Source organism: Sus scrofa, chromosome 1, assembly GCF_000003025.6.
Source record: "Sus scrofa isolate TJ Tabasco breed Duroc chromosome 1, Sscrofa11.1, whole genome shotgun sequence".
NCBI classification, from domain to species: domain Eukaryota; kingdom Metazoa; phylum Chordata; class Mammalia; order Artiodactyla; family Suidae; genus Sus; species Sus scrofa.
Genome location: NC_010443.5, coordinates 57,237,043 through 57,262,099, shown reverse-complemented (window position 1 = coordinate 57,262,099; position 25,057 = coordinate 57,237,043). Strand labels below are relative to the sequence as shown.

At 45.0% G+C, this 25,057-nt stretch overlaps 1 protein-coding gene across 1 annotated transcript in view; it reads left to right on the top strand.

Moving 5' to 3' along the window:
* The window catches only part of GABRR1 (gamma-aminobutyric acid type A receptor rho1 subunit), a 63,892-nt gene that overhangs the window by 23,819 nt on the left and 15,016 nt on the right, over positions 1–25,057 (top strand). The window contains 5 exon segments of the mRNA XM_013992686.2: positions 7,547–7,694; positions 21,176–21,282; positions 23,009–23,044; positions 23,047–23,075; positions 24,047–24,270. Coding sequence (XP_013848140.2) covers positions 7,573–7,694; positions 21,176–21,282; positions 23,009–23,044; positions 23,047–23,075; positions 24,047–24,270 — 518 coding nt within the window. The 5' untranslated portion in view covers positions 7,547–7,572.

Sequence of the window (25,057 nt, the reverse complement as noted above, 5' to 3'; positions counted from 1 at the left end):
GGAATTGATCTGGAGTCTTCAGACAGAATTCTTCTTATTCTGAGAAACCTTGGTTTTTACACTTAAGGCCTTTTCTGCTGACTGGATGCGGTCCACTCACATTATTAAGGGTGACTCCTTAAAGTCAACTGATTGCAGATGTGAATAATGTTTACAAAATACCTTTCCAGAGGCTGAGAGACAATAAACTGGTAAGTGGCAGGTGGGCAAGCATGAACTCAGAGGGTTGGTTAAAAAGTTATTACAGGGAGTTCCTGTTGTGGCGCAGTGGAAACAAATCCGATTAGTAACCTAAGGTTTCGGATTCGATCCCTGGCTTCGCTCAGTGGGTTAAGGATCCAGCATGGTCATGAGCGCTGGTGTAGGTTACAGATGTGGCTTAGATCCCGAGCTGCTATGGCTGTGGTGTAGTTCGGCGGCTGTAGCTCTGATTCGACTCCTAGACTGGGAACCTCTATATGCAGCGGGCACGGCCCTAATAAAAAAAGTTATTACAGTGGTCCGGTGAAGACTTGATGCTGCCTGGACGAGGGTGGTGGCAGTGCAGTTGGATGAGAGAACACATTCAAGTTACCTATTGGATATAGGTGCTCAGAAAAATGTTAGTTTGCCTCCTTAGTCATTCATAAGGAGAAAATATTGAAAATGAGAAAACTGTACTGTATGATTCAGGTTCCTGATAGTCCAGAAGTAATTCCAAATATGAAGTCTTTGTGGGGGTATTTATTAATTCATTTATTTATATAGTGAAATAAATCAAGAAGACATAATAAGTGGAGAGCCTGTCTAATGTTGATGGATAGGAAGACTCAATATTGTTAAGATGCCAGATTGATCTACAGATATAACGCAATCCTTATCAAAATCCTTGCAAGTTATTTTATGGATATCAATAAATTGCTTCTAAGGTTTATATGGAAAGGCAAAACAAAAACAAACAAAACAAACAAAAACCCAACCCAGAATAGCCAACATGTCTTAAAAGATTATTACTAAAAAGTGTCAGTAATCAAAAAAAAGTGACAGTAATCAAAACAGTGTAGTATTAGAGAGCCCAGAAATAGATCCACATAAATACAGTCATCTGATCTTTGACAAGGAAGCAAAAGCAATTCAATGGAGAAAGGACAGTCTTTTCAACAAGAGGTGCTAGAATAGTTGGACATCCCTATGCAGAAAAGGGAAGAAAGAACCTAGACATAGATAGCCATGCAGATTTTTTTTTTTTTTCTTTTTTGGCTACCCCATGGCATTTGAAGTTCCCAGGCCAGGAATCAGATCTGAGCTGAAGCCAGATCCTTAACCCCTTTGGGCATTGAACCTGTGTCTCAGGATTCCAGAGATACCACCAGTCCTATTGTGCCACAGCAGGAACTCCAGAAAATGTTTATTGATTTCTACCAAGCGTCAGGCACCAAGCTTGTGATAGAAAGATATGCATCGATAAAATTAAGTTCTGCTATCACATGACCATAGTTTGGTCATCTATTTATCTTTGGAGCAGTTATGGAACACTTGGCTGGGTATATTCAGATCACAAGACTTACCCTGTAAAAAAGTTACTTCCAGGTAACCTGAAGCTTCTTGTTAATTTGGATTTCCTCCCAATCATGAAAATTTCAGTGTATATGGTGGGCAGTCTCCAGATAGCCTATTGTCATTGCCATATTAAATAACTTGGATTAAATAATCCAAGTGCTTTTAGTGCAATTGGTAGTTCAACAAGGAAGGGGCAACAGGGGAATGACAGAGAGCACATTACAAATGGGCTTTAAAAGACCTAGGGATCAGGGACTCTGACCTGAATTAAAATAGCAACATAGAATGGGGGTGGTTACTGTGGATACTCACCATTAATACCACAGCCTTCTTGATATGCCTCATATTAATGGTCTAGGTAACTTTTTTTTTTTTTTTTTTTTAAGGGCCGCAAAAGTGGCATATGAAGTTCCTGGGCTAGGTGTGGAATCGGAGTTGCAGCTCCTGGCCTACACCCCAGCCACAGCACCGTGGGATCTGAGTCTTGTCTGCAACCTACACCATAGCTCGTAGCAACGCTGGATCCTTAACTCACTGAGCGAGGCCAGTGATCGAACCCGAATCCTCATGGATACTAGTCAGGTTTGTTACCGCTGAGCCACAACGGGAACTTCCTAGCTGACATTTTGTCCCTTCTCTCTCTAGTCTGGATGCTCTGACTAATATGGAATGTTTCACTCTACATATAAAATGGGCCTTTCCTGGAAAGGGGCTCAGGAAACCCTGGTAAAAGGGGTTTAGAGGAATAGAAGTTGGGATTCAAGTCACTGCTACCTGATGCCTAAGATGGAAAGAAAAGTTGGAGAGTTTGGCAGACTGCTTGTTGTTCCCTCAAATTTATTCTCCTTTTTCCCCATAGGGATGTCATTTTAGTTAGACACTTGGTGACTCATCCAGAGACTGCATTTCTCTGACTCCTCACAGCTAGCTGTGGCCACATGGCCAAGTTCTCGCCAATGGAACGTGAATACAAGTATACAAGTGATGAGTACAGCTCTTGTGTCACTTGCTTAAAAGGAAACTGCTTGCCTTTCATGTCTTCTCTTTGCTTCTCCCAGTGGCCTTGGCCACTGTCACAGTGGCAACCCAAATGTAACCATGCATCTAAGACGATGCACACTAAGAAAGGGCACCATCAGCCTCTGAACAGTTACAAGAGGAAGAAACAGTGTTCTCTCCTGTTTGTTGATCTTTGAATGTCTTGCTTTGTTTTGTTTTGTTTTTGTTTTTGTTTTGTTTTGATTTTGGGGTTTTTTTTAGTTGTTGTTATTGTTATTGTCTTGATTAGAGCGCAGCTTAATCTGTAGCCTAGGCAATGCCGTGAGTTGTATCAGGAATTCTTCTGGTCATTTCAACAGATTCCTTTCTTTTGTTCTTTCCTTTATGCCTAATTTCCCACCTGGCAGGGTCCAGTGCAATGCTGGGGGACCACATTTAGGCACTGAACTCCGAGCCAGGGGGTAATTGGTGGCATGTAGCTAAAGAGTGTTCTAGAGGGAGCAACTTGAAAACAGTTGCTGTGAGCTGGGGGTCATTGGGAGGTGTCTGAAGTTGATCTTCTCAGTCAGTGAGTGCCTTGGGCATGGAGTGTTGGCTGGCTCTGAAGGCTGGAGGCCAGGGAACCGTAGAAGAGCCTGGAAGAAGCAATGAGAAAGTAAGTGAGCCCTGACTGCTGCCTCGTCCTTTCTCCACAGAAGTTACTACCCTGGTGGCTTTGTGATTGAGGAAGAAAATGTAAGAGATTGGAATACTGAGTAAAAGGAAAGGAAGGTTTGGTTCAAAAAAAAAAAAAAATTGCCAAAAACATTTTTGTTTTTGGCTTTTTTTTGGTTGTTTTTTTTGCGTTTTTAGTCGCATTGGTGGTGTAGGCCAGCAGCTGCAGCTCTGATTTGACCCCTAGCCTGGAAACTTCCATATGCCACAGGTTTAGCCCTAAAAATACCAAAAAAAAAAAAAAAAAAAAAAAGTACTTTAGGCTTATTATATTAGAGGATCTCATCACACACCACATAAAATTGTAAAATGAATGTGTCAAAGACTTTAACTCATTAATTAGTGAAGGGACCAGCAAGATGTTACAACTGGTTCAAATGAGGGTTTGATTTATAGAGGTTTATATTTCTTGTGGACAAAAAGAATAATTCACCTAGCCATGGACAGGAAAGATATATATTACCATCAGTTTTGTACATGTTAACATCTGCCTTTCACAGAATTGTAAAATAGCCTAGTCAAAGACAATCAAAACTATATCCCTAGAGGATTAGAAAATCCCTGGAGTGTCCACTGGACAAGGCTTAGCCTTCTATTGAAAGGACACCCAGTAATCTTTTTTGCCCATTTCAAAATCTGACATTTTTTTCCTGATAGTCTCACTTCCCTTGTGATCATACATGATTTCAAAGAAAGGTTATTCTTGCTTATCAAAAAGGCTGGTTGCCTTAGGTCTGGTGGTTACTGAGCTAGGTGGTGCATCAAGAGTGCTCACTCACCAGAGAGACCTCCTTCAGCTTGCTTTGCAAAATCTAGTCATAAGAGCATTGCAGGATTGCAAATTAACTTCAGTCTGGAAATTCTCAGGAAGCTTAGACTGGGCTTTATTTTTGGCCACATCCATGACATGCAGAAGTTACTGGGCCAGGGATCCAACCCATGCCACAGCAGTGACAACGCTGGATCCTTAAACCACTGTGCCACAAGGGAACCCCAGATGAACTTTTTTTTAATTTTATGATTTTTATTTTTTCCATTATTGTTATTTTACAGTGTTCTGTCAGTTTCTGCTGTATAGTAAAACTTTTCTTTTTCTCACATTATCCTCCCTAGATTGACTTTTAAAAGCAATTTTATCTGCTATTATCGGGGAGTAAAATTTGCCACCCCCAAATGTCTCACTTTGGCATGTAGATTATTCTGAGCTGAAAATCATCAAGGCCTGGAGGACTCAGCGTGAACTCTTGAACTTCCACCTAAATGCCTAAAAGAATGTAGATAGAGGACAATGCTGTCACCATGGTAACTACCATACAAACTAAGTGTGTAAGTAGGGAGGAACCTAGCAAAATCTGTTTGTTAAAATTCCTCTCCTGTGTCCCATTGTCTCTGCATGGCCGGCAAACAAGGGTTTAGCAAACACATTTGCTTTTCCATCTCCTTGTCAATGGCCTTCCTCCCCTTTGCAGTTTCAAACCACTACCCCCAGCATCTTCTTTTGTCTTCAGCTGAAGGTAATATTTAAGGGGAGCTATTTTGGCCATTTTAGTGAACTACTCAGTTTTCCTGGGTCTCTCCCATGAATATGTTATTAAATTTTGTTTCATTTTTTTTTCCTGTTAATCTGTCTCATGTTCAATTTAATTCTTAAACCAGCCAGAAGAACCTAGAAAGGTAAAGGAAAAGTTCTTCTTCCCCTGTACTCTCCCAACTCCAGGAAACCAAGCCCAAGAAACTCCACCCAATTTTACCTGCAGTATCTATACGCTTATGTGAATTTCTCTTTTCCTGAGATTTCAAAAAATATCACAAGGGCCTGCCTGGAAATGACCTTTCTTTACCTGTTTGGCTGAACCATATAAACTGGTCCCAGGCCAGTTTTCCCAGGAGGAATTTGTGGCCTTTAGCTTTCTAAGTACAGCCAATCTTGTTCTTTAAAATGGCTTGTCATGGATTTCCTGTTGGGGCTCAGCAGTAACAAATCCGACTAGTATCCATGAGAATGCAGGTTCAATCTCTAGCCTCGATCAGTGGGTCGAGGATCTGGTGTTGCCCTGAGCTGTGGTATAGGTCACAGATGTCGCTCAGATCTGGCATTGTTGTCGCTATGGCCTAGGCTGGCAGCTGCAGCTCTGATTAGACCCCTAGCCCTGGAACTTCCATATACTGAGCATGCAGCCATAAAAAGACAAAAAAAAAAAAAAAAAAAAAAAGGACCTTGTCACACTTAATTAACTGAGCATCATTCTCAACTATACCACTCAAGCAAAGCTGTGATTGTGTGATTGAGTCTTTCAATTATATCCTGGTGAAAGGGAAGACATAATCTTAATAAACTTATGCCACTCCATTGCCATGAAGTAAGGATATTGGGTAAGATTTTCTGAATTTGGAGGAGAGGAATTGTGTCAGTGAGATTCATATATCTTTCCCACCTCAGCCTCCCTTCTAGGGCCACAACTGAGGCATATGGAAGTTCCTGGGATATCCATCAAATTGGAGCTGCAGCTGCCGGCCTATGCCACAGCAACAGCAATGCCAGAACTGAACTGCATCTGTGACCTACGCCACAGCTTGTGGCAACGCCAGGTGCTTAACTCACTAAGCAAGGGCAGGGAATCAAATCCACATCCTCACCGACACGGTGTCAGGTTCTTAACCTGGTGAGCCCAACGGGAGCTCCCATATATCATTTTTTTTTTTTTTTTAATTTTATTTTCCCACTGTACACCATATATCATTTTTGAATGTTTGATTTTGGTTTGCAACAGCAGAACTTACAAAATTATTGTGAATTACAGATAGCATAAGAAGAAAGAGAAAGGGCTTCTTTACGTATCCAGAAAATAGAACATTGGAACAGATCAATAATAGTCCGCATAACTTGAGTAAAATTTCCTACATCAGTTGGTTGCATTCTATGTAATTAATTCTGGTTCTGTTGAATCTTGGCTTAGCAGTTTGATGAAGCTGACTGCTTTTCAGCCAAAAAGAGTCCTAGAAATCCTGACTCCATCCACCAAAATGCCCTGAAAGTTATACAGTCCTTTCAGCCAAGTTTTGAAGAGCCATTAGTTTGGAGTATATACACTGCTGCCCACTTCCACCAGGCTCTGAGATTTCCTTCTTTGTTGAAGACACAAATTCTGGCCTGTATATTACAGCAGAGTCTTTGAGCAAGCATCAAAGGGAAACAAGAACTATCTACAGTGTTAAAAGACAAAATTCAAGTAAATTTTGAAGATCTTATTGACTTTATTCAACAATCTATGAATCAGGTTGCATACAAGCTAGCAAAAAGAAAGGAGCTCCAAGGAGCTGTACGAAATAAAAGACTGTTATAGGGCAGAAGGGTGCAGGAACACTAGGTAAAATCCAGGTTGGTTTAGGGAATATCAGAGGTCTGCCAGGCTGATTGCAGAACCAGTGCTCATCAAGTGACACCCGATTGATGGTATAAGATTCCTTTTCTGGGAGAGCTGAAGCTAATGAAGTTATCTTGTTTTGGTGAAGTGGAGCTTAGCATAAGCAGCTGTGTTTGGGGCCAGCGGTCTTGTTTTTAACAATAGACAATGCAGACTTAATTGCTGTTGTTAATATATTACTGATATTTTCCAAACATGGAAGTCTGATGAGGTCCACAATATGAAGCGTACAAATGACAGGAGTTTTTCATTCAAACCATGCAAACAAAGACCAAAAGAAGACTCCTTTCCGCCCCCCCCCCCCAGCCCTCCCAACTTCAGTCAAACAACCTGCCCAGGTCCAGAGCTCCAACTTCTACAGATTCAACCGCAGGAAGGAATGGGGGCAGAGAGCTGTCCAAATCCAGCCCTCAGCTAAAGCAAATAATAATGGCTAGAAGCTAAAAATAGATCCAAGGAGGAGCTCATTTTCGTGGCATAAGAAGCAGTGCAGCACCTCAGGCATTTCTCCTTTTGGAAACTGCTTTGGTTCGTTTTTACGTCCTTCTATTCGTTAGACCAGAAAAGACAGACCTTTACTCATGCAATCACCACATCCGACGATGGACTCATTTAGACCAACCAAAATAATTGTCCGACAGAGACACAGGACTTCAACCTCAGTTCAGAAAATCCCTGACATCTGACGTAGGAGGATTTATAGGTTTAGTGGAAATTGCTTTCTCCTGCTCTCCAGATTACAGACTGTGGGTTGATTTTTTTTTTTTTTTTTTTTTTTGGCATGAGCAAACATCTTTCTAATAATGAACAGACCAATAATGTCCTAAGAGAGAAAAAGAACATCCTTTTCCTTTTTTTGCTGTTTCTAGAGAGGACGGTTTGGATTTGGATACCCATGTTGGCTGTCCAGAATATGAAAGCTGGCGTTTTCCTTTTGTGGTGGGGATGGGTTTTGGCTACTGAAAGCAGAGTGCACTGGCAAAAAAGAGAGGTGCCGGAAATGTCAAAGAAAGGCAGGTGAGTGACTTTTTGGGACAGAGGATTTGAGGGATGAGGGTGCATAAATCAAGCTTCTGGTTTTGTTCTAGAATCGTTTCCAGTATATGGTGTTTCCTGTGGATGCCTTTCCCCTCCTTTTCCCTTTGTTCTCCTGCTTCCCCCCCTTCCTATGAGGAGGGTAGGGTTATGTTTTCTTTTTAAATGATGCTAGATACAGTGCTAGGTTTGATACAGTGCTGTCATTGCCTATTCTTAAATCTCTTATGAATTGTCCTAGGTGAAAGATAGATTGGGGAAAAAGAGTAAATGCACATTTTTTAAAAAGGGCAATTATTGGATGTTTGCATCCTAGGTGGAAACAAATTTAGGAATTCTCAAATAACCAATCGGCCCTCTAGTTAGTGAGTATGATTCTGTGAGTTCTAATTATTTCTGCTAGATTTGTGGGTCCCTTTTAAAATCATCTGAAAGTGAACAAAACAATTTTCTTCAAGCTGTATGGCTAGGAACATGCTTAAATCTTTCCCATTGGTAAACGGGGAGCGTGCAGGGATGGACCTGCCTGTGGACCCATTGCTGCTGGTTGCCAGTGCAGTACCTGCCTTCCTGGCTGTCCCAGCCCATGCTTAGACAGAGCCAGACCATCCCTGCAGCCTCAGCCTCCTAGGTGGCTCTGTGACAGCGCTGGTAATGGGAATGCACGCCCGCACACTTGCTTGCCTGACATGCCTCAATAAAATAGGACCTTTGGAACCCATCTATCCAGCTCTCTCTCTTTTTACTGATGAAGAGATGGAGGCAGCAAGAGTATTCTTGATTCTTGGTTCTTTATCAGTCTGAGGTCCAAAATGATTTTCTTTATCTCTGGATGAAATACGAAGAGAGGTCCTAAATATCAATTAACGTGAAAGGAAATCCAGCTTTCTGGAGTCTGGGGCTAGTGGGAGGGCTGAGAGTCTATCCCCACTCTGGGTTTGAGAGAGTTCCACTCACATTGGCTCCAGGAACAGTGGGCTGCGACTCACAGCCCTTGTTTCAAGCTGTTTTAGCAACATCACAAAGCTGGGAGCTGAACTCTCCAGTGGTTGTGGTGAACCATGGCACAGAAAGAGATAGCTATGCACAAGCCATGTGTCCTGTTACTGTCAAGAGTCAGAAGTTGCTGGGTAAACTGTGGAATTTGTAGAGCAGTACAGCCATAGCAATGATTCGAACCAAATGTGCTTGCAAGGATTAAAGACAACAGCAACAAATCCTATTGGTTGTCACCAAAAACTTCTCAGCCTTTCTTCCCAGCCAAAGTTAGAGGGGCAGCCTAGTAGTAAATACTAATGATAAAGAGATGTCCAAAGATTGAAAGGAGAGTGAAATATTTTCTTTCTTTCTTTTATTTTCTTGCTTTCTTTTTTTTGAAGGACCACACCCACAGCACATGGAAATTCCCAGGCTGGGGTCTAATTGGAGCGTAGCTGGTGGCCTACACCACAGCCACAGCAACATCAGATCCGAGCCGTGTCTGTGACCTACACTACAGCTCACGGCAACACTGGATCCTTAACCCACTAAGCAAGGTGTCCTCATGGATACTAGTTGGGTTTGTTACCACTGAGCCATGATGGGAACTCCAAAAATGTTCTTTTAAAAATTGCTTAAAAGAATTTTCATTTTTACTATGAAAAACTTTTATGACCATAATTTTAAAAGCCATAGGAATAAATTTTTTTTCATCACACAAAAGTCACTCATAATTCTCAAACCTAGAAATAATCTCGGTAACATTTTTGTGTATTTCCTCCAGTCTTTCCCCCCCCCCAAGCTTATATTGAATATTAACCAGCCTGGGATTATTCTATGCATATAGTTTTATAACCTTATTGCATTTCATATGATTTTGTCTGCATATTTACTTATTTGAAGTCTATAGAATTATCATTCGAATGGTTGCACTGCAATGTGTAATAATGTGTAATTACCACCATTTAAGCATCTTCCTCTATTTATGGGCATTTAGTTGCTTTCTGTTTGTTATTGTAAATATTCTCTATGACTATCTTTGTATATAAGGATAGTTGTCTGCATACATGATTATTTAATTAGGAGAGACTCCTGGAAGCCTCCTGGGTCAAATGACCCAGGAACATTTAAAGCCCCATTACAACTGGCAGAATTGCTTTCTAGATTGGTGAACTCAGCCAGGTTTTTATTTTTATGTAGCCTAAATTTTTAAAGGGCTCACTCACTTTCAGCCAGACTCTAAATCCATTAACTGCTGGTAATTTGTATCCAGGCTCTTTTCATGATTCATACTAATAACGGGAAGCAAGGTAAATATATACACAAACGGAGGTGAGGCCAGTGAGGTGCCTGGGATGTAAAATTTAAGGAGACCCTTGCCTGACCCGAGAGTGAATTTTCTGTCTCTCTTGCCTTGCTCTAGTCTCTGCCCTGGCCTATAATTTATGTTTTTTCCCAAGATCTCCTTGGGAGGCACATCCCGGGAGACCTACCTTCACAAAACAATGCTGGGTAAAGATCAGAACACCTGGGCATTGGGCAATGTTTCTAGAATGAATCAATATTCATGGTCTTACTCTCCTCCCTGGAGGAATGAAGATACAGACTGTCTATACCACAGGCCCCTGGGCAAATGCTGGCTCAGGCTCTAAGAGGGGAAACTGATTCTACCAGAAGCAAAGCACTGTTATCATACTTGCTTTGTCGTCCTAGAGAATGCAAATTTACTCTGATGGTAAAGAGAATCTGAACAGTTTCAGCTGATTTCCATTTTGGAGAAATGGCACTGGTGACAATTTGGCAGAAGGATGGGAAGAATGGATGACAGTTTGGCTTCAGAGGAAGACAGAAAGTAAGCTAGCATCTCTGCTGTAGATTAGATGGGAGATGGTGAGAGCCTGAACTAGGATAATGTTGGTGGGATGGACAGGGATGGGGAAGATGGATGAGAGCTTGAAGGAGAGAGCACTGTCAGAATTAGACGGGGTGAGAGTCCAGCAGGTATTTGGATTGTAGTACTGGGTAGAGGGTGGTGCCAGGGAAGGAAAGCAGGAGCAGAAGTAGGTTCGGGGGAGCGGGGAAGGTGATGAGTTCAGTATGAGCACATGACCTAGATGTGCCCACATGATACCAAGAGATGGTTGTCCAGTTGACAGGAAGACCTCTAGTCTGCAGCTCAGCAGAGTACTGGGGCCTGGAGATGTAGATTTAAAGAGAGTCAAACAAACAAAAAAACCAGAGTTCCTGTCGTGGCGCAGTGGAAGTGAATCTGACTAGGAACCATGAAGTTGCAGGTTTGATCCCTGGCCTCACTCAGTGGGTTAAGGATCCGGCATTGCCATGAGCTGTGGTGTAGGTTGCAGACGCGGCTTGGATCTTGCATTGCTGTGGCCGGCAGCTGTAGCTCTGATTAGACCCCCTAGCCTGGAACCTCCATATGCCGTGGGTGTGGCCCTAAAAAGACAAAAGACAAAAAGATAAATGAGTAAAAATAAATAAATAAATAAAGAGAGTCCTTCTAGATGGTGGTGGATATGGTGACCCAAAGACAGTGTATAGCATGAAATCAGATCAGAACAGAGGACAGAGCCTTGGGAAGAGCAACATTTAAGGAGAGGATCCAGTTACCTAGTATCCATGAAGAAGCGGGTTCGATCCCTGGCCTTGCTCAGTGGGTTAAGGATCTGGCATTACTGTGATCTGTGGTGTAGATTACAGACGTGGCTCAGATCCTGTGTTGCTGTGGCTGTGGCATAGGCTGTAGCTCCAATTGGACCCCTAGCCTGGGAACTTCCATATGCCACAGGTTCGGCCCTAAGGAAAAAAAAAAAAAAAAGAATGCAATGTAAATAACATTACAATGACAATACATTAAATAAATAAAAGTTAAATACACACACACATTCATTCATGCACACTCCAAACTGGTGGGTCTATGTGGAAACCAAAACCACATTTGTGGGACTCTGTCAGTGGACTGACCCTTTCCATATGGCCACCTGCCAGTAGGACTAGATCTGTAAAGTCCTTCTACCATCTTAGAGATGATGCTTCTGGAATAGACTGGAAAGGTCTCAAAGCTTCCCTGTGGCCCAACCCCTTATTTCATAGCACTTGGAGAGAGAAGGAACATGCCGTGTTCTCTCATTGGTCAAAAAAGCCAGGGCTCCGGCAGTATGTTGCTCCCTGACTTCCAGGGTCCTTGTGCTGCACCAGGTCATTGCCTCAAAAACATGTGCAGAAGAGCAGGGTATGCAAACATCACAGCAGCATCACTTGGTGTGGAAAACCCAGGGTCTAGTCTGTGTTCAGCTCAGCGAGTGCAGCTGGTCTGGGCGGGGCTCCTGTCCCATCTCCCTTCTGCTGTTCAATCAGCTTGGCCACACTAAGCAAGTCCCACCTCATGGCCTTTGTCCTTGCTGTGCCTCTGCATGGACCACTCTTTTCCAGCATCAGCAGGTCATTCTCTCATCTCTCTCAGCTTCTGCTTTGTTGTTACCTTCTCAGTGAAGTGTGCCCTGGCCATCTATAGAAAACACCCCCTCAGTGCCCACTTCCTAACCCCTAACCCTGCTTCCTGTCACAGCCCTGAATTCATGTTCCCATAGGGTAAGATGGAGCCCTGGGTGTAGGTCCACGGTGATTTCCATTGAAGTTTTGGTTTGGACATGAACAGGCCACCCAGAGAATCTATCACCAAAGCACCCAAGACAGAGGGACAAGAGCAGGTAGTCAGACTCAAACACTAAGAGGGCCTGGCTTTGGGACTTGGCACTGCCGCATCCTCCCTGCATGACCTTGGACAAGTTGCTGGACATCCTCAAGTCTGTTCCTTCTGTAGAGTGGAGTCGATTATGTCTACCATCTCAGAGTTACTGTAAAGACTGAGTGGGCCTATGTATGTGAAAGTGCTTTGACTAATGTAAAGCTCATAAACCCATAAAGATCCTGAGCCTCACTTATGCCATCCCAGGAATGGCACAGATCAGAAATGCCTGTGCAGAAGTTCCCGTCATGGCTCAGTGGTTAATGAATATGACTAGGAACCATGAAGTTACGGGTTCAATCCCTGGCCTTGCTCAGTGGGTTAAGGATCCGGCATTGCCGTGAGCTGTGGTGTAGGTTGCAGACGCGGCTCGGATCCCACGTTGCTGTGGCCCTGGTGTAGGCCGGCGGCTACAGCTCTGATTAGACCCCTAGCCTGGGAACCTCCATATGCTGTGGGAGCGGCCCTAGAAAAGGCAAAAAAAAAAAAAAAAAAAAAGCCTTTGCAGACCCTCATCCACCTGGAGCCCCGGAGGCCTTGTCTGCTCTGAGGACAGTGACACTGTATCCCTTCATCTGCCAACATGGAGGTCCCACCCAGGGACAGGAGACCACTTTAGGGTGTCTTTCTCTATCTGAACTCACACTAAACTCACACTCTATTGACATGATGGGATCCAGTAATGTCTTTGTAATCAAAGTTCTAGAACATGGCCAGGAATCAACCTGGAGCTTAACCTCAGTAGTTTCCATGATACTCTTTTTTCTTCTTTGTGAATATCAAGAAAGCCTCCTTCCAGAGTTCCCATTGTAGCTTAGGGGGCTAAGAACCCAACTAGTATCCATGAGGATGCAGGTTCAATCTCTGGCCTGGCTCAGTGGGTCAGGGATCCGGTATTGCCATGAGCAGTGGTGTAGGTCACAGGCACAGCTCGGATCCCGCATTGCTGTGGCTGCAGCATAGCCTGGCAGCTGTAGCTCTGATTCAGCTCCTAGCCTGGGAACTTCCTTATGCTGCAGATGCAGCCCTAAAAAGAAGAAAAAAAAGAGAATGCCTCCTTCTCATCCCCCATCTTCTGGCTTCTCTACTATTTCCCAGATTTTTTTTTTTTATAGCAGAATCCTTCAATTTCTTGAGCTGTCATTCAGCTGTGTCTGTAAACTTGAGTTTTCTTAAAAAGTTAGAACAGTGGTTCTCTATGTTGGCTGAGAAGGTCTGAAAGCTCTTGATGACTGGGTCCCACCCTTGGTCTGGTGCGTGGCCTGGGAGCCTTTAAACACTTCAGGTGAACCCAATGTTTGATCAAGCCTGGGAAACACTGAGTAAGAATATCTCAGGCTGTCATTTTGACCTCACTGGGCAGCAACTAATTCTTTTCACTCTTCTGTTTCCAATTTGAAGACCATCGGCTTTGATGGAGAATATCAAAACAAAATTGGATTCTGCTAGCAGAATCATCACCTTATTATAATTGTTTGTCAACATTGCCTCATCTTCTCCAAGCAGCATAATTCCTTCTATTGACTCTCCTGGCTCAGAATACAACTTTAAAGAATTCTGCAGAGTTCCTGTTGTGGCTCAGCAGTAATGAACCTGACTAGTATCCATGAAGACTTGGGTTTGATCCCTGGCCTCACTCAGTGGCTTAAGGATCTGGCGTTGCCATGAGCTTTGGTGTGGGTTGCAGATGCAGCTCAGATCCTGCATTTCTGTGGCTGTGGTGTGGGCTGGCAGCTGTAGCTCTGATTCAACCCCTGGCCTCTGATTCAACTTCCATATGCTGAGGGTGTGGCCCTAAAAAGACATTAAAAAAAAAATTCTACTTGTTATTCGCACCTTTCTTGAGTCTCAGCTTATTTAGACCTTGGCCTCCTGACATTTCTCATGGCCCCATTCAACTTTTTGGAATATATCTGTGGGTTTGCTCTTCTCTTTCCATATTTCATGCATATCTTTGTAAAATCTGAGCTCTGCACACTCTTAGGAGCTGGGCCTACAGAGACATATAAGATAGAGTCTCTCCAGCATGGAGCACAGAAAGCCCCCTGCCATGCATTCTAATAAAGGCCTGTGAAGAAGAGAAGCACCACTTTCAGAGGGAAGGAAGGAAGCCCAGGAATTCTTCCCGGAGGAGGTGATATTGATCTGGGAATGCAAGAATAGGGGGAAGACACCTGGGATGGCAAGAGCAAAGGCCTGGTGGAGGGAGGGGGCCGAATGGGAGCTGAGGCTGGGAAGGTGGGCAAGAGGCTTATTGTGGGCCTTATGCGCCCAAGTTCCATGGAGTTTACTTTGAGGGTGAAGGGTTTTAAGAGGGGAAGTGGCATGATTGTGATCTCCATGCCATGGGGTTGGTATGATGGTAGGATTGGAGTGGGGTGAGGCTAGAGGATGAGGAAGCCTGTTGGTTCCCGTGTGAGAGAGGGTGGTGCAGAGGGAGTGGGAACAGAAAGGCCAGGACTTGGGGAGAGGGTGAGGAGGAGGTTCAACCAGGGTGGGCTGACTGCCTGGGGTGGGCAGGGCTCCTGCTGGCCTATCCAGAAGGGCACCTTGATGAGCAGATACACATGCAAGCAATGGAGCCAGAGCTCTCCAAGGCCCTGGATGAGGGTGTGAACCAGGGAGGAGTCAAGGGTGACATCCAGGTGATTTAGACCACATGCAGGATTTCTCTCTTTGGCTATAACACAGGCCATAAAAGCAAGAGCATTTCGTTAGCTAGTTCTTTCTCTTTTTTTTATTACTCAATGAATTGTATTATATTTATAGTTGTACAATAACCATCACAACCAAATTTTATAGTTTTTGAAAAATTATTTTATTGAAGAATAGTTGACTACAATATTATGTTATAGGTGTACCATACAGAGATTCATAATTTTAAAATTTATACCCCATTTATAGTTATTATAAAATATTGGTTATAGTCCCTGTATTGTACAACATATCCTTGTAGCTTATTTGATACATAATAGTTTGTACTTCTTAATCCCCTACCCTTATTTTGCTCCTCCCCCACTTTCCTCTCCCCACTGGTAACCACTAGTTTGTCCTCTACAGTTGTGAATCTGTTTCTTTTTTGTTAGAGTTACTAGTTTGTTTTACCTTTCAGATTCCACATATAAGTAATAGCATACAGTGTTGGTCTTTCTCTGACTTATTTCACTTTGTATAATATCCTCCAAATCCATCCGTGTTGTTGCAAAAGGCAAAATTCCCCCTTTTTATGGCTGAGTACTATTCCATTGTATATATAGACCACATCGTCTTTGTCTGTTGATGGACACTTATGTTGCTTCCATATCTTAGCTATTGTAAATAATGCTGCTACGAACACTGAGGTACATGTCACTTCAAATTAGTGTTTCTGGGCTTTTTTTGGCTATGGCTATATACTCAGGAGTGGAATTGCTGGGTCATATGGTTCATTAACTAGTTGTTGCTTCCTTGTCAAAATTAAGTTCTTTATCAGAGATGAATTAATCAGAAAAGTGATGTGTAACTTATCAGGGGCTCTGTGATTAGCTGAATGAGCTTTCTGGCAGACCCCTTGCTCTTCACAGGCCCCCATCTCTGCTCTGTCTAACCTCTGAGAGATGTCCTGAGAAAACGTTGTTCACATACAAACTGACTAGGAACTAAATAAGAGAATATCAGATTTCCCATTGTGGTGCAGCGGAAACGAATCCGACTAGGAACCATGAGGTTGTGGGTTCAATCCCTGGCCTTGCTCAGTGGGTTAAGGATCCCTTGTTGCCGAGAGCTGTGATGTAGGTCGGTGGCTATAGCTCCGATTAGATCCCTAGCCTGGGAATCTCCATATGCTGCAGGTGTGGCTCTGAAAAGACAAAAAAATTAAAAAAATATAAGAGAATATCAAGAAGTACCATAAGTCAGAAGTTTTCATTCTCTCCAAGAGGACAGAATAAAACAGATGTTAAAAAATGCCCACCTGGAGTTCCCATCATGGCTCAGCACTAACGAATCTGATTAGTATCCATGAGGATTCGAGTTCAATCCCTGGCCTTGCCCAGTGGGTAAAGGATCTTGCATTGCCATGAGCTGTGGTGTAGGTTGCAGATGTGACTCAAATCTAGTATTGCTGTGGCTGTGGTATAGGCCAGCAGCTATAGCTCCCATTCAACCCCTAGCCTGGGAACTTCCGTATGCCGCAGGTACCTCGCCCCCTTCAAAAAAAAATTTAATAAGTGATGGGCACCTGTTTTGCGCAAGGTCCATGTTGGCTTCTGTGTGAGGGGAAAAATAAGCTCAGACCTTCCATATCTAACCCAAATTCCACGCAAGGGGAGCCAGAGCTTTCAAGAAGACACTGTGGCCACCTTTGCCTCCAAGCCTTGGAGCCAGATCCTCTGGATTTAAGTCTTGGCTCCAACACTTTTACAAGTTATTCGAACCCTCTGTGTATTAGTATCTTTGTGTATAAAATGGGGGCAACGGTAAGGCCTATTTCATGGGGCTGTTATGAGGACCAACCCAAGTTAATACATGTAATATAGTTAGCGTGGTAACTGGCAGAGAGTAAGTACTCAAGCAGTGTTAGTTATCCCTAGTATTTGCTGTGTGTCACACTTCATTTCAAAGTTAATAATCACACCTCAGGAGTTCCCATCATGGCTCAGTGGTTAATGAATCCAACTAGCATCCATGAGGATTTGGGTTCAATCCCTGGCCTCTCTCAGGGGGTTAGGGATCCAGTGTTGCCATGAGCTGTGGTGTAGGTTGCAGATGAGGCTGGGATCTCGTGTTGCTGTGTCAGACAAGACACAGATCTGGCATTGCTGTGGCTGTGGTATAGGCCAGAGGCTGTGGCTCCAATTCGACCCCTAGCCTGGGAATCTCCATATGCCATGGGTGCAGCCCTAAAATAAAAGGACACACACATAAAAAAATCACACCTCAGCTGGCAAAAAGATGCTGATGACATGAAAAATATTTCATGCTGTATTGTAACTTGAATTAAAAGCAAGTTACAGTGGGGAGTTCCCGTCGTGGCTCGGTGGTTAACGAATCCGACTAGGAACCATGAGGTTGCGGGTTCGGTCCCTGCCCTTGCTCAGTGGGTTGACCATCCGGTGTTGCCATGAGCTGTGGTGTAGGTCACAGACGTGGCTCGGATCCCGCGTTGCTGTGGCTCTGGCGTAGGCCGGGGGCTACAGCTCAGATTGGACCCCTAGCTTGGGAACCTCCATATGCCGCGGGAGCGGCCCAAAGAAATAGCAAAAAGACAAAAAAAAAAAAAATATATATATATATATATATATATATATATATATCAAACAACAATAGAAAGGCATCCTATTTATCAGTCTTTTTTTTTTTTGAGCTAGAATCTAAGCTTCATGATGGCAAAGGCAGTGACATCTCAGAATTTGACAAACCTTTTTCTGTGCTCAGTTCTATTTCAGGCTGGCCACAAGCCACAATTAAGATCAGGGCCAAATGTGATTTTCCTTCCTACCTTCTCTTTGGGTCCTTCCTGCCTCTCTTTTCTGGCCCCCATTTAAGGGGCTGATTCCTTTCTTTGTCCACAAACATGTGCTGAGAACCTGCGGGGGCCTAGCTCTGCACAAGATGCTGAAGATGAAAAGGACTGTGCTCTCAGTGGCCTGCAGCCTTGCCTTGCCCTTGTTGACCATTTGTCATGATGGCCTGTAGCCCAAAGGGCAGCCCTCCCTCCTGCCTTAGCCCTCCCCCACTCCAGAAACCTGCTCCTGTAGAGCTCACCTTGATCCCAGATCTACTCTGCCCCCGTTGACATAATCCCTACACATCAGCCCTGATGTGCATCAGTCACGTCCTGGCAGAAAACAGCCTTATACTCAAAAGGGCTTAACCAGTAACTGAATAAAGGGACTGTTTGCAGAGCTGTGGGCAGGGTTCAGGGAAGCAGCCAGCCAGGCTGATGCCGCCCGGCATTGCGAACAGCTAGAAGCCATGACCACCTGTAAGCATGAAGGGGAAATTGTGTTATGGGAGCTTAATTGAAAATACTGTGATTATCTGTAATCCCAGAGCTACACAGACATTGCTAGTCCTTGGCATCAAAGCAGGGAAAGCAGGAGGAATAACCCCTGTCTCTCATCTCCTGCCAGTACCCATTTGGCTGAATCCCTGAGCTCCAGGGCAAGGATGCCCAAGTACACTCCACGGGGCAACATGTCCCTCTCCGTACTGACAGCTTCATGGTAGATTCAGGTTAAGAGTGACATCAGTTTCAGTGGGGGAGAACATTTAGGTCAGATCTTTTAAAATCAGGCCTTCTGAGCAATTAATCTTCCAGTCCCTGCTCCTGTGGGTACTGAGAAAATATTCCTCAAAAAGCTGAATTAATGCATGGCTGCTTCATGGTTGGGTTTTTTTTTTTTTTTTTCTTTCACGTTTTATGCTAGTTAGATTTGAAGCAAATCTGGAAGGTGAAGTATGCTTTGTTGATTTGAGTATCTAGACTCTCTAGGACGCCTTTATTTTTAATTTTCATAGTAAGTGTCAAGACAGGAGTGCCCAGAGATGCCCTCCAGTAAGGCAGACAACGTCTGTGGGCGCATGCGCAGTATCCGCAGCATCTGCAAGGGCTCTTCCCACAGCTCAGAGACAGATTTTCAGCACCAGCGCTCCCATCCCGCTCCGCTAACTTTCCCCTTCCCCCAGTCCCCCCCGCTAAGGAGCAGGAAGTAGAGGAAAGGGGACAAGAGGAAGGGGGAGCCAAGAAAGAGACAGGAGGGGGCTCCCGGTTCCAGGGGGAGAGAGAGAGAGAGAGAGAGAGAGAGAGAGAGAGAGAGAGAGGAGAGAGAAGAGAGAGAGAGGAGAGGAGGAGGGAGGGAGGGAGGGAGGGAGGGAGGAGAGAGAGAGAGAGAGAGAGAGAGAGAGAGGAGAGAGAAGAGAGAGGAGAGAGAGAGAGACTTCCTTCCTTTAGAAGGAAACGTCCTTGTTGGCTCAGAGGCGACAATGGCTTCTTCCGTTTGTGTTCCACCTTAGTTTGAAAAGCTCATCGCACACACATGTTCTCATTTGCGCTGGGCACCCCTTGTCAGGTCACAGCGCTTCACCTTGTTTCAGGTGAAGAAGCCAGGTGGGGGGTGCGGGGTAGGCGAAATAGGGGAAGCGGATGGAAAGGTGCAGACTTCTAGTTGTTAGATAAGTAAGTCCTGGGAATATAATTTACAGCATGCACATTGCACTGTACAGCAGTGACTGCATGTATGTACAGCAATAGCTACAGTTTACGATGGTGTATTATATATTTGAAAGCAGCCAAGAAAATAGCTCTTAAGTTTCTCAGAGTTCCCATCATGGCAGAGCAGAAATGAATCCAACTAGGAACCATGAGGTTGCGGGTTCAATCCTTGGCCTCGCTCAGTGGGTTAAGTATCTGTCGTTGCTGTGAGCTGTGGTGTAGGTTGCAAAGACGGCTTGGATCTATCATGGCTGAAGTGTAGGCTGGCAGCTGTAGCTTGGATTAGACCCCTAGCCTGGGAACCTCCATATGCCGCTGGTGTGGCCCTAAAAAGACAATAAATAAATAAAGTTTCTCATCACAAGGGGAAAAACATTGTGACTATGGAGTTTGTGCCATAGCTCAGCAGTAACAAACCTGACTAGTATCCATGAGGACTTGGGCTTGATCCTTGGCCTCATTCAGTGGGTTAAGGATCTGGCATTGCTGTGGTTGTGGCTATGCCTGGCAGCTGCATCTCTGACCCAATTCACTAGCCTGGGATTTCCATATGCTATGGGTGCAGCCCTAAAAAAGACAAAAAAAAAAAAGTGTGACTATGTGAGTGATGGATGTTAATTCCATTTATAGTGGTAATAATTTTACCACAAGATACACATGTATCAAATCATTATGTTGTACACCTAAAACTAATACCATGTTACCTGTTAATTTTATCTCAATGAAACTGGACAAAATAGGAGATCAAAGAATACATATTTGCATTTACATGTATCTATGAGATACTCTGAATGGATGGACTAGAAACCAGTAAGACAGGTACCAGTGGATGGGGAGATGGGATGGATGGAGGCAGAGGTAGAAGGACAACTTTTCACTGCATTTCCTTTTTTTGAAAATTGTCAAACCCTGCAAACATATTGCCTATTTAGAAAAAGTGAAAATAAATTACAGTGGCCCTAGGTGCAACTCGGAAGCAGAAGCACAAGAAGCTGCCTCCCAGAGAGCCAGGATGGTTGGCATTTGACCCAAGGGCAAGTCCATGCTCCTCCTCCGAATGGGTCAACAAAATCCAAGGCAGCCAAGCTCAGCCCACACTCACTGCCTCTCCCTTCCAGCTCAAACCTGCCCACAATGGCTGAAGAGATTTGGGGGGGAATTTAGACTAATTAAGTAGGCCCAGGACCAGCAGCCTTGGTTACACATTCAAATCATCTGGGAAACTTTTTAAAACACCAATGTGCAGTCCCCATTCCCAGACCACCCAATCCAGCACCTGGGAGGTGGGGCCTGGACGCTGGTATTTTTAAAGCTCCTCGTTCATGCTTCTAAATCTCTGTCTTGGACCTTCTGGGTCGGTTCATTTATCCAGAGAGCTGGAGGACGGAAGAGAGGATTCTTAACAGCTTAAAAGAAGAAATAACCCATCCCATCAAACCCGTCAAGACCAAGTCTGAAGGCAAATGGGTTTTATCTGGCTTAATTAGGATATGTGATTAACCTGCCTTCTCCCCCTCCCTGCAGCCCAATTCTTAAACGAAGCCCGGATATCACCAAATCGCCCCTGACGAAATCAGAACAGCTCCTGAGGATAGACGACCACGATTTCAGCATGAGGCCTGGCTTTGGAGGTATGAGGCATGCACTCTTGGGGCTCGTCTTCTTTCTACAGGTCCATCTGTCTGTCTGTGGGCAGAAACCAAGCCAAGGGACCACCCAGCGTTGCTGCTGGCTGATCAGGTCTGTCTGGGTTGTGCTTGGTGGACAAAGCCCTGAGCTCACGCTGCCTGAGCTCTTGCCCTGGTTGGCCTGCCCTGGGCTCTGCTGAACATGTGCCTGTGGGTTGGTGACCAGACCAGGCCAGCCGAGCTGCCACTGTTCCCGAAAAGGACCGCTCAGCACCAGGGAGGCCAGCAGCTGGCTGTGGGGAAGGCGAGGGGAAGACGGGGCAGCTGCAGCCCAGAGCTGCCTCCTGCCAATGCTCTGAAATAGCAATCTCAGACTAAATTTGTTCTCAACCAGAAGCTGGCAGACAGAACTCTGGGTCCATCTCTGAGGGCGGAGTGTGGTCTGCTGGGTTTAATTAAATGAAAATAGTTTGAGAAAATAGTGATTTAGTGCTGAGGGATGCCAAAGCCCTTGGAAGTTTAGCCTGCAAGCTGCCATATTTCAGCGTTCTTAGAGTCAAGCGGTGTTTTAATCCTTATGTTTTTATTTCCCCTGGGGCGGGGCGGGATGGGGGGGAGAGAAATATTTCAAAAATCATTCTCATGCCTTTTATTTCTTACAGGCACTTTGCCCAAAGAATAAGTAGGTTCTGAAAGGGCAGCCCTACTGCATCCACAATTGGCTGCTGTTGGAGCCAAACCTACCTTTTCACTTGGTGCTGATCCAAGAGTGTTCCATGCCTGCCCTGCATGCCTGGAAGCAGGGAGGAGAGGGCCAGCAGTCTCCTTCCCTTCGTGTACTTTTTTTCTCTCTTTTCTTTTTAGGGCCTCACCCGCAGCATATGGAAGTTCCCAGGCCAGGGGTCAAATCGGAGCTGCAGCTGCCGGCCTACACCACTGCCACAGCAACGTGGGATCCGAGCCACCTCTTCGATCTACACCACAGCTCACGGCAACGCTGGATCCTTAACCCACTGAGCAAGGCCAGGGATCAAACCTGCGTCCTCATGGATACTAGTCAGGTTCATTGCTGTGGAGCCACAACGGGAACTCTTTTTCTCTCTCTTTGTGAATATTTGAGTTTTTATGGCCTAGAAATGTCCCCCCCCCCAAATCTAATATTTTCATATTCACCCCAGTGGATCACATCCCCTGTGGAAGCTACTCCATTAGGTAACAAAGATACACATCTGTGGGCTTAGCTAATATTCTGAATTCGACTTTGGTTCTGGGTACCGAGTTACCAAACAATGCCTTTCTCAAGGCCATAGGCACTGGCTTCCAAGATGAAAGAGGGTGCAAAATCAGGAAGTAAATGTAAAACAAAAATGTATGTATACTCAAGTTATAGAGTAATGCCTTTGACGGGACCTGACTTTGACCTAAATCTTCATTATCTTACCTTTAGATGAGCGTGTGTAACCAAAGATGAACTAATCTCATGGTTTCAGAAGCATCTGGATGATTCAGACCAAAACTTTTTTTTTTTTTTTTTTTTTTACCTTAACTGGAATCATCCAGGGAGCCAGCCTTTTGTCTCTGTTTTTACTTCAGCCTGGCATGGAGGACACCAAACCTTCACACGTGACAAGACACAGAGGTTCCAGGGAAAATGTTCCCTATGGTTGTGTCATTCATAGTCAAAGTTCAAGTGAAAACAATAAATGTTCTTGCCATGCCCCGTCCCCAGGCCCGGCCATTCCTGTTGGTGTGGACGTGCAGGTGGAAGCTTGGACAGCATCTCAGAGGTCGACATGGTAAGTGCTTCTCTGAGCAGGGCTGCAAGTGGGGGCATTCCCACGGGGGCCATGCTGGGCCAGGAGCTCTGCACAAAAGGACTCATCCAGTCTCACAATTCCCCAGGCAGTGGGGTTTCCCTCACTAGTTTTACAGATGGCTCAGGGAGACGCTTGCACACAGCTACCCATCTGATATGAAACAGAGCCAGAGGACAGGCGTGATCTTCCCCACCCCACTGTCTAGGCTCTTGCCCTGGGGATATGCTCGCTGGGCTAAGCCTCTCCAACATAAGAAGCAGGGTCCATGCACCCATTTGTGCCACTGCTGTGGATTCTGGGTCTGACTGTGAAAATGCAGAAAGAGCAAACATTTCCTTTTTCTTTTTTCTTTTTTAGTGGGTTTAGATAAAAATAGAACAGTCAACAATTCCTTGACTTACCAGATTTTGTCTTAGCTCAGTGTCCCTAAGAAACAGACCTGAGACGAGCATTCTGGTACAAGTCGTTTATTGGGAGGTGATCCCAGAAAACACACCAAGAGGGTGGGGAGGTAAGACAGGAGGTGGGAAAGAGGCTAAAAGGGCTGTGTCTTCAGACCAGATCTCCATGGGACTTGGCCCTCCTGGTCATCCAATCTAGGGGGGCCAGGGAGCTGGGTCACTTACTATTCCCCAACCTTCCTCCACCCCACTGCCTGGTTGAGGGCTGCTTCCAGAGGCATTGCCTTGGGCACTTGCCACTGGCCCTGTGTGGGGGCTGGGGTAGCAGCCTTCTCCAGTGGAGGCAAGTGATGGGGTGGGGCGTCAGGGCCACCCCCTATATAGCCTGTTGGTAGGTCCCCTCCTGTAGGTTTTTCCCCTCCCTGGGCAGCAAACCCAGGGACTAAAGGCTCAGTTTCACTCTCTGGCCAGGTGATGGGGGACAGGATGTCCTGTTGACACCCAGCCATTCAATGTGTAGGGTCCCCTCTCTCTGCCCTTGGCCCCCAGGACTTCACGATGACCCTGTACCTGAGGCACTACTGGAAGGACGAGAGGCTGTCCTTCCCGAGCACCAACAACCTCAGCATGACCTTCGACGGCCGGCTGGTGAAGAAGATCTGGGTCCCCGACATGTTCTTTGTGCACTCCAAGCGCTCCTTCATCCACGACACCACCACAGACAACGTGATGCTGCGGGTGCAGCCCGATGGCAAAGTGCTCTACAGCCTCAGGTGGGCCCCTTCCTGGCCGTCTCCATTGATTGATTTGTTTGTTTCTTTATAAGGCCATACCCATGAACTATGGACATTCCTGGGCCAGGGATTGAATCTAAGCTCCAGCTGTGACCTATGTTGCAGATGCTGCAATGCTGGATCCTTTAACCCACTGCGCCAGGTCAGGGACTGAAGCTGTGCCTCTTCAGCCACCAGAGCTGTTGCAGTCAGATTCTTAACCCACTGCACCACAAAGGGAACTCCCTTCCTGGCCTCCTTCTGGGCCTCTTTTCCTCAGGGTCCTGGTACCCAGGAAGCCTGGGAGGAAGGGCAAATCATTGTCAACCAAGAACATCACTGGTCAACACCCCAGAGGTTTGCTTTTTAGCTTTGAACCATCTGCTTCTCACTCTCCAGGAGCTGCTAACTTTTCAACATGCAGAAAATCTAACTCTGCCCATGAGTAAACATTTGGGGAATTTTTGGTCTTGAATTATTTGGAAGAATTATCTGGTCTTGAATATACATTTGGGAAAATTTCTCATGCTGTACTTATGATTTATGCCTTGTGCATTATAATTCACATTTAAGTGTTTCATAAAAGTTTTCTTTCTCGAGTAGGAGTCAGAGAAATAGATAATGTATTCTTTTCAAAGGCCTGCCTCCATTTACTTCTCTGATTCCCATTTTGGAACTTTGGTTAAAAAAAATTCGTGGAGTTCCCTAGCTCAGTTTGCTGCTATGGCACAGGTTCAGTCCCTGGCCTGGGAACTTCTGCATGCTACAGGCATGGCCAAGAAAAAAA